This window comes from Scomber scombrus, chromosome 8, assembly GCF_963691925.1.
Source record: "Scomber scombrus chromosome 8, fScoSco1.1, whole genome shotgun sequence".
NCBI classification, from domain to species: domain Eukaryota; kingdom Metazoa; phylum Chordata; class Actinopteri; order Scombriformes; family Scombridae; genus Scomber; species Scomber scombrus.
Genome location: NC_084977.1, coordinates 20,316,503 through 20,332,372, shown reverse-complemented (window position 1 = coordinate 20,332,372; position 15,870 = coordinate 20,316,503). Strand labels below are relative to the sequence as shown.

The following is a 15,870-nucleotide window of genomic DNA, read 5'->3' as shown; positions in this document are numbered from 1 at the left end:
GTGGCCAGTGCCTCCCACAGCCATCTGTTGATAGTGGAAGTTAGAGGAAACAATGCCTAGGGAGCATTTTCAACAGGGAGGAAAGCTATGTCAGGATGAAATTACACTTCCTGATATATCCACTTTTGTTTGTTTTTAATTTCTTGATGTCCATGGGAAGTGGGCATAAGGTAAAACATGTGTCTACAAAGGAGCCATTTCTGTAGTTTTTATACAGTTTAACAGCAGTGCTTTACAACAACATACAGATTTTAAATGGTAAATGTTGTATAAAAATTGGCAGCTGTTACTGTGATCATAGTGATTCAATTTAAAGCACATTTGTTCCGTTAAGGAAGTCTCTTGTGTTTGACAGTTGCATTTCAGTTCTGTTTGCCCATAGTGACAGCTAGGCGTTATGTAAACAAAGTGCCTGTCATATGACCCATTTTTCTAAATTATGAGCTGTAAAGGCAGGTGAGTGCTACAAAAAAGAAAAAAGAAATGAATAAAGCTAAACGGTGTGAGTGCACCCCTAGGATGGATCCACAGAGATCATTTTTTTGCTATCAAAAAGTGGACTTGTCAGAATGTCAAAAAGCCAAACGTGATGTTTCATCCTGTCAACCCAAACCTGTGTCAACATCAGGCTCACTCACCCCAGGTGTCTCCACTCATCTTGCTTCCCCTTACCCCTTTTCAATTGTTTACCTCTTCTCCATCTTGACGTGTGAGTTCCACTCCTGTCAAACGTGATCAGGATTAGCGGGCAGTAGAACTTGAGTGTCAGCTTGAGCAGGAAATGGGAGAGAAAGGTGGAGAGCAGCACATCTCCCTCACTAGCGGCCACATCTCATCAGATGTCTGCCGGCGCGTCACACCCCTTATTGAATGAATCTTTATTACATGGGCTGACAGGGGAGGGTTGGGGGGAAGCAGGTGTTGCATTTTATAGAGCTACAGATATACTATAGAACCACTGCTTCACTGGACAAGAAACAGCTAAAACATTTTAGCTCAAAATAACATACCCATCCAGGATTTAATAAAAACTTTACTTTTTGAAAGGTACTTCGTGTGAGAAACTAAAATGATTACACTTCATCAGGCTTTTTATTAATGTTGCTACTCTCTTGTTTTCTTTGTTTTTTATAAAGTGCTTTGTAACATTGTTAAGAAAAGTGCTATAAAATAAAGTTTATCATTATTATGTTGACAGATACTGAATTAAGAATTGTTCTTGATTGAGTGAGGCGGGGATTGTGTGGACCTGATGAAGTTAAGCTGGAGGAGTGGAGTTTCTGTGACAATCTGGTCACATGTTCACTGTGCACAGTTTCTCTAATGTGAAATAAAGAGAAGCTACCACAGTGTTTCTGTCAACACTGCCTGGTGTTTTAATCCACAAGAGGGAATGCTGTATGAGTCCATGTATTTTTAAGAGAGTGAGCCTGGTTTGAATTTTTCTGTACTCCTCTTGTGTGATCTTGTTTATTAGTAGAGACACAATTTAGTAGAGTACGACATAGTTATTGCAACAGATAACTTCATCTGTCCTTCTCTTACTCACTTTCTCTGTCCCAGATTAAATGTGACCAGTACTGGCCCAGTCGTGGCACAGAGACCTATGGTATGACCCAAGTGACCCTGTTGGACACCATAGAATTGGCCACTTTCTGCGTCCGCACCTTCTCCTTGCACAAGGTAAGATGAATTTCTCTCTCTGTCCTAAACACATTCAAGCACATATACAAGCACACCTACGCTGTCTACATCTTCCTTTTGCTTAAGTTATACTGTAATATATCGACAAAGACATGCATGAATTTCATAAGTGGACAGTGGTAAAGCATGTTTAAACACATAAAAATACAGTCATTATATTTATTATCAAGATAACAGTGACTAAAAATGTCTTTATTCAATGTGTTTAGTAAATAGAAGGCCAATTCACACGACTCGTTAAAGCACAGAGACCAAGTTTGCATAGGTAAAAAAAAAAATGATAACATGAATTGTATGCTGTATTTCTCTTTGATGTAAAGATATATGCAGATAAAAACCCATCGTTCCCATTGTCCTCGAGTCCACCCCTCTTACCTTGTTCAGCTCTCTCTCCACAATAGATCATCTGTTTATGTGCGTCTGCAAAATTGGAGCACTTAGGTAAAGTGAGCAGAAGAGAAACTCAATATACATAATTGGCAGTCTGCTCTCATGCTTCTGTGCACACATACCCACACATACAAATTCAAACACTGAAACACACAGGCAAACACACATATGATAACATGAAAGATAATGATTCTGCAAATGCACATGCTAACGCATATACTGTATAGTCACATGCACACACCAAACCCCAGTTACATATTCATACAAGTAAACACAAATAATTTATATAATAAAACGTATAAGTATAATAAAACATAGAATAACAATTCCCTAATTTGCTGTCATACACACACCTGCAGTTATCATACTTATTATGTTACACTTAAAAATACACACATACATACAGAGAAAACAAAAATGTGTAAGAAAAAAAGACACACACGACATGCAAACTCACACACCAAGTGACCATGTTGTAATCAGAGCTGTGAGAAGACATATAGCAGAGAACCTGGCTTTGGAAGTATTAAGCATTCACTAAAATCACCACTGACTTTCTAGCTGGCATGTTAGCAGAACAAACACTGGCGGAAACCAGTGATGGTAAAGATAGCAAAATATCAGCAGCCATGGTGCTTTAAAGTCAGCTGGTTGACATTCAGAGCCATTTACAGTTTGCTGCTCTCAGCCACTATCAAACCCACCAGTGTGATTCTTTTTCCATCTTCTTAAAATCTGCAACCATTGCTGTGATATCTCTGAGCTGTTTTCACTTTATATCTTTGAGGAAAAAAATATTTAGCTGGTATCTTGCTGGATTTGTGTGAAGTATTAGGGAAACAGAAGATGGCTGTAGAGACACCAGCATACAAACAGCACATCTACAAAGCAGACACAGAGGTACCTTTCCATATGTACTGCATGTGTTTCCTGCAGTGATGCAGGATTCTCTTCACTGATAAATCCTGATAGATTTAAAGGAAACCCACACCCAATTGCCACACACATCCATGCTGTCAGCCTCGACCGCAAGAAGAAGGAATGTCCAAAAAAAAAAAGGAAAATAAGAACTAGGTCAGTTTGCTTTTAATTACCACACTCATTTATGCATTTATTCAGCAAGGAAAAAATTCCCTCTGTCAGGGAAGCAGAAGCGCTGCATTGAAATGCAAACAGTACCTCCATTAGAGTATCTTCTGAGAGGAAAGAGAGGAGAGGAGGATAGAGAGTTCCAACTGAGATTTTTTTTTATCTCCTCTTATTCATCTCAAAAATCTTCCTCTGGATCCTAACTTGTATCTTTGGTTTTGTTCAGGCTGCAGGAAAATCTTTAAAACAGACTGTCCGCACTGTTATTTGCAAGTAATCAAATTGAATTTGTGTTCAGACATCTCTTAACTTATCTGCAATGGTTGCTGTGGTAACAACATAGACATCAGTAACTATGTACGCTGGTGATGCAGCTTTCCAAGGCAGAAGCATGAGAATCAACATCTATCTTCTCCTCAAAGTGTCAGCTGACAATTCATTTCAGTATCTGTCAACAAACTGTTATTCTCTGTGTTGTCCTCCATACTGCTCTGCTAGTGGCAGCATGGATTCTGCCCAACCACTCTGATGCACTTCCGTCACTCTGGATCTGACATCGCCATAGTGTTGCGCTGCGAGTGTTGTAATAGAATCTTTGCAATGACTGATTTGACCAGCCACAGCGTCCAGACTGAGACACATCTGTAGAAATCTGATAGGAATTGTATTTCAAACCACATCCAAATATGTCTTGGATCCATTTTCATGTGTTTTTTTTTTTTTTGCTGTCCAGACTTTTTGAAATCAATCTGGATACAATCCAGATATGCAAAAAGCCGATTTGCGCTAGCAGTCTGAATAAGGCCTTTGATGTGTCAAGAGTTGGGTTTAAGGCGGGAGTCTTCTGGATGTATCTAGAATATAAAAGAATGATCTTTATTTTCATGATGCTAAAGTACAAGGAAATGTTGTATGGCTTTTCCTGATGTTATTAAAATAAAACAAAGAAATCAAGTCCTTGATGAAGCGGTTCAAACAGGGAGTGGCTGGGGTGTGTGGTGTCCCTGATAATGTTGCTAGTCTTCTTCCTCAGTCATAGATAGTGTCCAGGTTTGGGAGCTCCCTCCTGACAATACAGACGATGCAGGTCCTTTCATTCAGAGGCTGTGCTGCTGGCAAACCACACAGTGATGCTGTTAGTCAGGATGCTCTCAGTGGTACTCGTATAGACATTTACCAGCATATTCTGTGGGAGCTGGGCCTGTTCCAGCTTCCTAATGAAGACAAGTCTTTAGGGAGCTTTTTTTCTAAGTGCAATGCCGCCTTACTTGCAGATGTTTTACAAGTTGTAGCATGCCTTGCCGCAGGTGTTCTAAGCAGCAGCAACTTGAAAACTTGAAGGTATAAGCACCTGTACTGTTGAGGACAGAAATTATCATTCCTACTTTATTATGATGAGTCTATCTGATCTGCTGTATTTGTGTGAAAGTGTTTCCCAAAAGAAAATGACACCAAAATCAATGAACCACTCACCCCACTGAAAACATTAGTTTGTTTTGTTTTTTTCTCAGTACATAGCAGCAGTGGTCAGCTTTTATTTATCCAAATTACAATGTGAACTCACAGGGGAATATGAGTGTGTTGCAAACATTAAAAGTTTCATCAAAATATTGCTAAATGTGCAACTTGTGTCTTAATCATAACATACAACCCTGTCAAGCTTGTTAGTGGGCAAATGCATTGGTTGCACAAACCAATACAGGGGAGGATAACAAATCAACACACCTGCCCGTCGGTTAGTTTCTCCATTTTTTAGGAGTTATTAAGGCCTAAGAGAGAGCTATGTTTTGAGGCATGGTGTTTGTACTGAAGTTTTCAGATTGAGTCAGTGGTCAGTGGTTTTAGCCAATAGGTAAGAAAAGGGTAGATGAAAGGCATTCTGTGAAACATTAAAAGAAGCTAACAAGTAGAAGTAGATTCAGCAGGTTGAAGGCTACATCTATAAATAAATGAGAACGCCTATCATGTAATAACCCCTACAATACTTTGAAAAGTGAACTATTTCTCCACCAGCCTCGTAGCAGTCAGCACACATACCCAGATGCCATTTTAGTTCGTTTTTTGCTAGAACCAGCTGGCCAGTCAGTCCACTCATGACAGCTGCACCACTTTATCCAACCCATCTCTCTGATCTTTCCAGAATGGTTCGAGTGAGAAGCGGGAGGTTCGCCAGTTCCAGTTCACGGCGTGGCCTGACCATGGCGTACCAGAGTATCCAACCCCCTTCTTGGCCTTCCTCCGTAGGGTGAAGACTTGTAACCCGCCTGATGCTGGACCCATCATTGCCCACTGCAGGTCAGCAGTAGTGTAATATTGTTATAGTTGGGTTAGAGTGTCCTGATTTTAAATCTTTATGTAACTAGAGTGTCTGTGCTCAAGCAGGACAATTTCATATACAAATCTAACCTAACCCTGCACATGGAAGAGGTATCCCTTTTTTATTTTTGCTTCTCCCCCATAGTATATGTGTGTGTATACCGATGAGCAAACAGAATGGCAGAGCTCCTCCCTATGTAACTGCTATTATACATTACATAACGCATATTATACAAACACATGCTCTTTTCTTTTTTTCTTTGGTCATATCATCTTTCTCTTTAACGCATCCTTTTTCCTCCTTTCACTCTATCCATCTATGCCTCTTTTTTCGTCTCTGTCAAAAGCCTCACAATAATCCTTTCCCATCTTTCTTGCTTCTCCCTTTTTGCTCCTTAGCCCTTCCTCCTTTTACAAGTGATATTTCTCAAATGGCTTATTCAAATTGAAACCTTCTTTTTTGTCAAGATAAAAAGACTTCAGTGAGTCCAAAGCGCTACACAATGAAACTGAAATTTGACAGCTTGCTTCGTTCAGTCTCCATCAGCGTCCTCTTGTTTTTCTGTCATTTTAGTTGTTTCTGTATTCCCTCCCTAGCTATCATCCTATCTTTCTGTTTTCCTCTCCTAATCAATTATTTAAATTGCAATGCCATAACAAATCTACAAGCATTACCGGGCATACATAATCACCTAATGTTTTAATATTTTAGGAGGAAGAACAGCAGTAAACAACACTGAAATTCCTACATCCCAAATGTGACAGGCCCTTAGTATTAACAAAATTAAAATTCAAAGCCACATTACCCAAAGAAGACAAAATCCCTATAAATAAGAGCAAAGGATGAAAGAATTTCTATTAAAAAAAACTTAAATACCTCCTGCTATTCATTCTTCTCCCTTCTGCAGTGCGGGTGTTGGCCGGACAGGCTGCTTCATCGTCATCGATGCCATGCTCGAGCGTATCAAGCACGAGAAGACGGTCGACATTTACGGCCACGTGACACTGATGCGCTCACAGCGAAACTACATGGTGCAGACAGAGGACCAGTACAGCTTCATTCATGATGCACTGCTGGAGGCGGTAGCCTGTGGCAACACCGAGGTGGCTGCACGTAGCCTCTATTCCTACATCCAGAAGCTGGCCCAGGTGGAGAGCGGCGAGCACGTTACTGGCATGGAGCTAGAGTTCAAGGTACAAGAAATGTAACAATTAGCTGGTGGCCATTTTTAAATTTGTGTCATACTCAGGGTATGATATACATCATACATATTCATGGTATAATGTTCCACCGATAGCTCAGAGACAAACCATGCCCATAATATCACCGTTTAGCTAGTGGCCAAAAAACTGAATACTTTTTAGTTTTCTAGCAAATTTTAGGTGTGTTTCAGGTTTAATTGCAGAGCTCTTTCTTGCCCGAGGTAAAACATTGAACAAACCACTCATATTGTTAAGTTCTTCTTCTCCACTTTAAAAGCTGACTGTACACTTGAGGTCACTGTGTATAACTCTTAAACTGTTTCCTCAACAGACCCTTTTCACAGCAAACAATTTGAATTGTAAAGCAGGAAAATCACAGATGTAAACAATAATATTAGCACTGGCTCCATTCCATTAATTATCCAGGTGCTCCTGTTTTGAGTTTTTACAAACAAAGGCACAAATTAAAATTAGAAATGACTTTAACATTAGTCTAGACAACTCAAAAATGTATCTGGCAGATTCAGCTGAGCTGAAGCCAAGACGGTTAGAAACAACTTGCAAATCAATTTGAAAACACCAGGCATGTTAGATCCTTTCACTCTTTGGATTTTATTATAAGTGAATAATGAAGACACATTTTGTACATTTTGCTGAGTTCTGTCACCTTGTCTTAAACAACTGTAAGCCTTTCAAATGAGGCTTGCTGCCAGTTTTATCTTCTCAGAAGTGTTTTTGGATGCTAATCCAATTTCTTCGCCTTTCATATTTTTGCTCTTCATCATTATTTGCAGTGTTCTTAATTGTGGGTTGCAATAATTGCTTTTTGATTTGTGATGATGCATTTCTTTGCGTTTTGATACTTGAACCAATTCAACTCCATATACACATGAGTGCTTGAGCAACAACTGAGTTGATAGGAAGGAATTGTAAAAACTAAATGAGGAGATTAGGGAAGGCACAAAATGGATGATTACAGTAGCTTATTGGGGAAACTGGGATAATAATATTTTTGAGTGAATACACAATTTACAGCAAATCCTTTCACTTCAAACAAACTGAATTTGACATCAGATAAGAGGCAGGTTAGATGTGTCTTTCAGCTTATTGCTCATACTGTAGAGACATAATACAAACATAGAATGAAAAAAGTGTATAATATAGTAAGCTTAAAGATTTTAGCAGTTGATATAAAAACAGTGAGATATAATACCTTTCAGCTGTAGGTAAGTACAGTATAATTTAGGTCAGCCTTATTTACATGACAGCTATGTGTCAGCTTATATATGCTGTCCAAGTAATAGGATCTCAGATGGACTAGAAAGCAAATCTCCTTTATTTTCTTCAGACTTGCTTCAATAATTTAATCATTTAGATACACACTATTTAAATTATTCTTGTATTTTTTGCAAAGCTAGAAAATGGAAATATTGAAGCCCTTCACTCTTTGGTCACATTGTTCATTTGTGAGGATTTGGAAAAATATGCTTAAGCAAAGAAATTGGGTTTTATCTAGCAGACACAAGACAAAGGTTTTTGAGCTGAAGCCAGCATGGTTTTGAGTTTATATTCAAGAAAGAATGAGTGTATGCTTTCTTAGAAATTCATGACAAAGCAGTAGGTGAGGATAGACAGTCGGGCACAATGTTAACATAGATCTTCATTAAAGATCTTAAAAATCATCAACTTATAAACTCACCTCTTCGTAGGCGTTCCAGTCAGTATCTGCTGACCTTGACTTGCACACACGCTCACTCTCAAATCATTCGTCATCTTCCCATCGCCATTCATCAACATGACCCCCTTGCCAAGAAACAATAATAGTGCTGGTGTGTTTCGACCTTTTTTCTTTTTTTTTTAAAAATACACTGGCGCACAACAGTGATGGAATCTCCATCGCCATCTGTAACAGAGATAATGCTGAGCTGGCGTTAGGAGTCGAACAGGGATTAATAACGTCCCCACTACAGTTGAAATAAAGGAGAGAGGTGGGTGTGAAGGCGGGTAGGGGTGCTAAGTAATTAATACTTGATGATGATAAATGGAGGTGGATGGCAGGGCAAGTGGAGGGAGGGACGTTTGGCTAATTAACAAAGGGACAACTGTATGCTAACTTGGCACTAAGGAAGTAATTCGACAAAGTGCTGCTCTAGGGGGACTGGTGGGAGGGCATTGCCATTCTTAGTTGGGAAACGCAGTCGTACTGAGATAAGTTGCAACTGGTTGAATCCACAGAACTTTTGCAGGGAGAACAAACCAAGAAGAGCGACTTGTTCTGAAGAAGTCGGACTAACACTTTCTGGTACATGTGCATGGATATTATGCATGTTCAGGGAGAGATTTATGCAAAGAACATTTTTGCACATGATCACACTATGCAAGTATTCAGCAATGTATATGAGTCACAACAAAAACAAAAACAGAACTACCAGAAATTAAATAGCAAAGAAATAATTTAGAATTCAGCAGTGGAGTTTGGACTGAGGTCGAAATGCAACAAGATGACAGAAATGCTCCTTTGAATAAAAATTATGGTGACACTGAATATGCATAGTTACACAGCATTGTATAGCATTATATCATGAACATAAACAACAACTAACATTACCTGATGGACACAATGTGGCAGAAATAATCCTGTTTATTGAAACAATTAATAATCTGATAGTAATTGCAAGCACTAAGAATGTCTTATTACACAGTTATTGCCAACTTGTTCAACTTGTTGTACAACTACCTCTATACTCTAGTTTCTGACATAACACCTAATGTGATTATCCGTGTTGTGGTGTAACATGTTTCATGTACAACAGCTCTTGCCTTTCTGTACTTAATGGGAAGGAACTGGCACATGACCAGGGGTATCGTAGATGATTCTCTGCCCTGTTGGATGACAGGTTGCCAGCTTTGGCCTTGTTCCCTACACCCTCTGCGGTGTCGGTGTAGCTGAGGTCCTCTTTAGCGCTGCCAGGCCACCTCAAGCCTTTCCAGGTGCCTTTGTGAAACACAGATCAAAGGGAGGACAGTAGCAAGGGATGTAGGGATGGCAGGAGGAGGAGGAGAAGAAGGGCTGGATGCACTCCAAGTGGCCACCGACAAGGAGATACTGGGGCTATAGGGAAATGTAGTGGGAAAGAGAGCAGAATGCTCAAATGGGAAAAACAGAGAAGCTGAAAGTTAGGTCCTGGTCACCCACAAATGCCAGTAGAGGCTCTTTTGAATGCCACATATTTCAATGGAAAATATGATTATCATTCAGGTGGGATGGGGGAGTGCCATGATTCATCAGTTTATTTTGACAACCGCTGAGAGACAAGTCAAGACAAGAGAATCAAGGAAATAAATTTGCATTCCCGCCTACTTTTCAGTGGGGTCAGTTACAAGTCATATCTCTCTCTCTCTCTCTCTCTCTCTCTCTCTCTCTCTCTCTCTCTCTCTCTCTCTCTCTCTCTCTCTCTCTCTCTCTCTCTCTCTCTCTCTCTCTCTCTCTCTCTCTCTCTCTCTCTCTCTCTCTCTCTCTCTCTCTCTCTCTCTCTCTCTCTCTCTCTCTCTCCCGCCTATTGCGATGCTGCTAGCGTCTTTGGTGTGCCCTGGGCTTCTCTTCCTGAGAGGGGCCCTAAACAGTCTGACTAGGGTGTCTTCCATTTGCAGCTAAAAAGCAAGCACACACACACAAAGTCTTTGTTGAGATACTGAAGCAGAGAGGAGGAGATCATAAAACTTGCTGAGCCCCAAACTCCCACTGAGGTCCTTATGACGATGATGTAGCATTACAGCTTCTCATTTTGATCATTATGCCGCGTGTGTCTGTCTGTCTGTCTGTTTGTCTTTCTGAACATCCCTCTGTGAGTCTATGTTTTATGCACACATACAACGCTTCCATTATCAAAGGTGCCAGTGACCTACTTTTAGACGAGTTTTCTGTTTCGCACAGACTTGATCCAGAAGCTTGTTAGTCTGTGTATGTGTGTGTGTGTGACATATTTTCCCTCGCTGTATCTGACCCTGCAGGACCCTGCAAGTTACAAAAGGGATAAAGTTTTTGAATTGCTTTCTGATGAATATATTCTTTATAAACAATAGCCCTTTGAAGCTGTGCCATCGTCAGTAAAACGTGGGTGAAAGATCAGATTAGATTGTGTGTGCTTTATTACTTTCTGTCATTGATATTCTCCTCTCTTTATCTGTCTTGCACCTGTCCTACCCTCTCCATCTCTCCTCCTTTTATCCTCATCTCTTGCTCTTCCTTCCTCTCTCTGCTCTTTTCATTCCCTTTTCTTCCCTCTTTGTAACTTCCATGGCTTGTGCCAATTTCTTCCACCTTTCCCTCACCATTGTACTTTCCTTTCGTCTCCCTATATTTTCTTCTTCCTCCTCCCTACCTTTTATTCCGCACTTTCTATCTAACGTTTTGTCCTCATATATATTTTTTTTTACCTCACTCTCTTTCTGTGCCTTTCTTCCTTCCGCGTATCCACCTATCCCTCCATCTTACCCCACCAGCGTCTGGCCAACTCCAAAGCCCACACGTCACGCTTCATCAGTGCCAACCTTCCCTGCAACAAGTTCAAGAATCGGCTGGTCAACATCATGCCCTACGAGACCACACGTGTCTGTTTGCAGCCAATCAGAGGCCTGGAAGGATCAGACTACATCAATTCAAGCTTCATTGATGGATATAGGTAGGAAGGGGTGTTGAGCTGCATGTTGATGTGTGTTTTTTGTTTTTTTTTTCTCCCAGAACTGTCATCATTGGTTATAATACAAGCTGAATATAAATACTCTTGACATAATGTTACTGTATTTACAGGCAACAGAAAGCCTACATTGCCACACAGGGCCCTCTGGCAGAGACTACAGAAGACTTCTGGAGAATGCTCTGGGAGAACAACTCCACTATTGTAGTCATGTTGACCAAACTGAGAGAGATGGGTCGGGTATGACATGCATTTGATCTATTTTTTCATTACCTTTATTGATGGAAACATCCAAACCAAGATAAAAGAAAAATCAAATATTTGTGAGTAAAATTTTTAATATATAAATTATAAAGGGTTCATCTCTCCCTCTGCTCAACAGGAAAAGTGTCATCAGTACTGGCCCGCGGAGCGCTCTGCCAGGTACCAATACTTTGTGGTGGATCCCATGGCTGAGTACAACATGCCCCAGTACATCCTCCGAGAGTTCAAAGTCACAGATGCCAGGGTAAGACATACCAGCAGGTGTTTGAGGAGACCCAAACCCTAACCCAATCATAAACTGCTTTTAATAGACACAGTATTTTGAATAGGACTACTAAACACAACAAGCATATTTAATCATTTGCATCTATACTGCGTGTGTGTGGATTTGGAAGCAAAAATAGAGAAAATATCTGAATAACTAGAAGAAAACATTCCAACATGGATGATGTGATATCAACTTCAAATATTCCCAGCACGACTAAAATTAAGTTAGTTTTAAATTGTTGCAGCAATATCAAACATGGACAATACATTTAATTATTATTATTATTATATGATTGCTTCTAAGAATGTTTCTAAAAAGTCCTTAACATGACTTTGAGATTATAATGTTCTTATGTAGTCAGATGAGTTTCCACAAGAAAAAAAGAAATCAGGGTGATTCCAATTTTAACCAGAGTTCAAAACCAAAGTCACTTTTCTTGTCCTGCACTATTTGTAACCTACCCTACACCACTATATTAATGTTTTTATCTCAGAATTTATATTTTTGGTCTCCCCCACATCTCCAAGCTGATTTGCTATTCTCAACAGAAATACACACACAAGCACACACACACACACACACACACACACACACACAGGTATATGTTTTAACCCCATGTAATATCTCTATCACATGTGCTGTTTAGTTCACTGGTCAGCGTTGGTGTTTTTCCAATGAGTCCTTAAAGGTTATTGAATTATCAATGAGTGCAACGGCAGCACCCAGACTGACAGATGAACCTCATCATCAGAGTTAAGGAAACAAAACACAGAGCAAGGGAGAGAAAAGAGGATAATATAGTATACAGTATATGGAAGGGCTGTGCTTCTGAGATGTGAAAGAAGGGGTTAGGTAGGTATGAACTGTGGCAATGTGCTGGATATGTAGCACTGTACATGTGAATGTGTGTATAGGTTTGCTGATTTAGGTTTCTAGCAACATACTACTGATCTGTGGTTGTGTGTATGAATTAGGATTAACCCCACATATCGTAGATGTACAAGCATGTTAATGTTTTTGCATTTGTATGACTAAGTCTGTGTGCGTGTGTGTGTGTGTGTGTTCGTGTGTGCGTTGCATGCCTTTGCACAGTAATAGCATAGACTCCACGCCTCAACACTCACATCTAGCGAGCCAGTCACGTATTTAATCACACAATTTGACACGCCGCGTGGGCCCTCAGGTTGTGTGTTAAATTTTCCTCTCTTTTCTTTTTTCCTCCTCTCTTTCTTCGGCGTGCCTGGTTTATTGTGTTGTTGTCTTTGCCCCTCTTTCATTTTTAATCCCCCTGCTGAGGCAAAATGTTTTTGAGATGAAAAACAAAGGCAGCGGAAGAAAGAAAACATGCAATGCGTCATAAAACAGGGAAAGAGACATGAAATGTTGTACAAAGAGAGTTGGTATATGGAGCTTAACTTATTAGAGTCCAAATCACTATATTTGTCAAGTACAATAAATGTACAAGAATACATCTTGAAGCTGCGGTGCCAAAAGATATCACCAGCAAAGATAGCAACACAGTGCATATTGGCACACAGGACTTAACATGCAAAGCACATGAATTCAATAGACAGATTATGGATATCCTTCGACATATAGTACATGCATATACTGTACATTGAGGATTCAGTCGCCATCTGCATTTACCATGCTAGCAGTGGAAAGGGATGGTTTGCTCACGGCAAAAACCAGAATGGATGAATAAGAATGTAGTGCAGCCACCATCCATGATGAATATATACCCTAAGGTGGTTGTTTACATCTCCACCTACACATTTACTATTAACTCTGCTCAACATGATGAATGTCGTTTTTGACAAAGAGCAACAGATGGAGGAAGCTCTTAGGAAATCCACCGTAAATTTTACAAGATCATTTAATTATTGCCATAACCTTTTTTACAGTCACTGCCAAATTAACGGCCTATGTAAGCTTTGTAGTGTATTCTGCATAGACCATTCTGACGTGACACTATTTTTAACCTCAAGAATATAGTGTGTACTGGCTGGACTTGATTATACCATGAAACCAGATAATATTAACTGTTTTTACCTAGTAGCCTGTGTAGGCAGACAGTAATGACCTGTTGCATGATGAATGTTTAGAATAGAGGACAATCTGTATTTGCTTGATGGCTACCTGACAAAACAGCTACTTCACAAGACAAACATAACTGCTATTGTCTATATTTTTAGCAGGATCATCAGAAGCATGTAATGCCACCACATACAGTATTTAAGCAGTTCTTCTGAAATATTTTGAGGTATTTTAAGCCTTTCTTGTGGACAGTGTAGAGGTGTAATTCTAACCCTAATGAGGGACAAAGGGATGCAACAAAGTCACCGGCTAGATTTGAACCAATTCATTGGCTCTGTGCACAAATGTAATTTTGTTAATTATTTATTAAACTCCTCAAACAAGTGCAGAAGATTTGCTATAGGGCTGACATAATTATGTTGCACAGATGTTATCAGACAGAAAATATGTCTGTCTCAGTTCAAGTTCACTTTCCTTCTTATTAAATTGATTGTATAATACAATATAGACAAAATTGCTCTAAACATAGTTTAACAATCTACTCCCTCTAATAGCAGGATGACTAAAAGGACAAAAATGATCCCAGTTTACCTGCCAGATGTATTAATCAGATTGTGACTTAAAGTGTGAACACTTGGGAAGAGAATGTGTGAGAATGACACATAGTGTCCAAACTGAAGTCTTTTGCACACAGAACTGACAAACAACTGAGGAAATGAACACCTGGTTGGCTTAATTGCTGGTGGCAGCTTGTGGACAGCCCATCTCAAAATGACAAAGGGGCCTCTCCCCACTCATTTTCTTGGGAAATACTTATTCTGAGACAACTTAAATAGAACTTTCCTCACAAGCACACACATATTGACTATGCATTCTCAGTTAATCAGCTCTCTCAAAAAAACACAGATCACTTATCCTAGTGTTATACCATCTGATTGTAAAAATGTATTTTAAATGTTTTTGTTTGCATTGCATGCACATGCAATTATCTCACCACTTACGACTCTCACCACTAAAACAAGATTATCAGAATCAATACAACATTAAATTGTTAAGATTGACATTTTGTCCAGCAGGCTTGACAGTTTGTCAGGGTTTTTGTTTTCAATTTTCATCGTCCAATCCTACCTGCTGCTCTGTTAGTCCTCCATTCCTGCTTCTTACCTCCCTCGCTCCACTCATCCATCAGGCCGCTCTATCGATTGCATCGCAGGATTATCCTATTCAACATGGTGTCTGGGAGAAGACGCTTGTCATGGCAGATACACTATTGATTAGCTTTAACTAGGACTTACTCATGCCACACACACGTACACACATACACACACACGAAAAAACTAACAGGAGAGAAAATTGGGTTTAGGGTAGAGAGTGAAGGCAGAGAAGAGGACAAACTGTCATTTTCATTTATTCATTTGTGCTTCTTGATGTCCCTATTGTGGAAGACAGAAGGAAAAGAAAGAAAGAAAGGCATCAGCAGATTTTATTTCATTTCAAAGGAACAAATAGTAGCATTTGTACTGTTTTATGATAGTAGTTTACAGGTTTCATCTGGGTACCCTGGGTTAGAATGAACCCTAAAACCTTTCAATGCATTACATTTCTAATAAAAATATTACTTTGTTCTCTTCTGCTTTTGTTAGGTCTTTACTATCAATACTTTCTCTCCTTCTCCTTTTTGGCTTGATGTACACTCTTCATCCTGTCTTCTCACCTCCTTTTCTCTGTATTTGCAGGATGGCCAGTCCAGGACAGTAAGGCAGTTCCAGTTTACTGATTGGCCAGAGCAAGGCGTGCCCAAATCTGGGGAGGGATTTATTGATTTCATTGGCCAGGTGCATAAAACCAAGGAGCAGTTTGGACAGGACGGACCAATCTCTGTCCACTGCAGGTAAGGGGTCT

General features: G+C 39.8%; 1 protein-coding gene across 6 annotated transcripts in view; it reads left to right on the top strand.

The window, feature by feature from the left end:
- Window positions 1-15,870, top strand: part of ptprsa (protein tyrosine phosphatase receptor type Sa) — a 190,063-nt gene that overhangs the window by 166,562 nt on the left and 7,631 nt on the right. For all 6 annotated transcript variants that reach the window (XM_062423807.1, XM_062423805.1, XM_062423804.1 and 3 more), the window contains 7 exons: window positions 1,564-1,683; window positions 5,324-5,478; window positions 6,408-6,693; window positions 11,206-11,384; window positions 11,513-11,639; window positions 11,782-11,907; window positions 15,705-15,859. In XM_062423807.1, coding sequence (XP_062279791.1) covers window positions 1,564-1,683; window positions 5,324-5,478; window positions 6,408-6,693; window positions 11,206-11,384; window positions 11,513-11,639; window positions 11,782-11,907; window positions 15,705-15,859 — 1,148 coding nt within the window. The remainder of the gene's footprint in view (window positions 1-1,563; window positions 1,684-5,323; window positions 5,479-6,407; window positions 6,694-11,205; window positions 11,385-11,512; window positions 11,640-11,781; window positions 11,908-15,704; window positions 15,860-15,870) is intronic.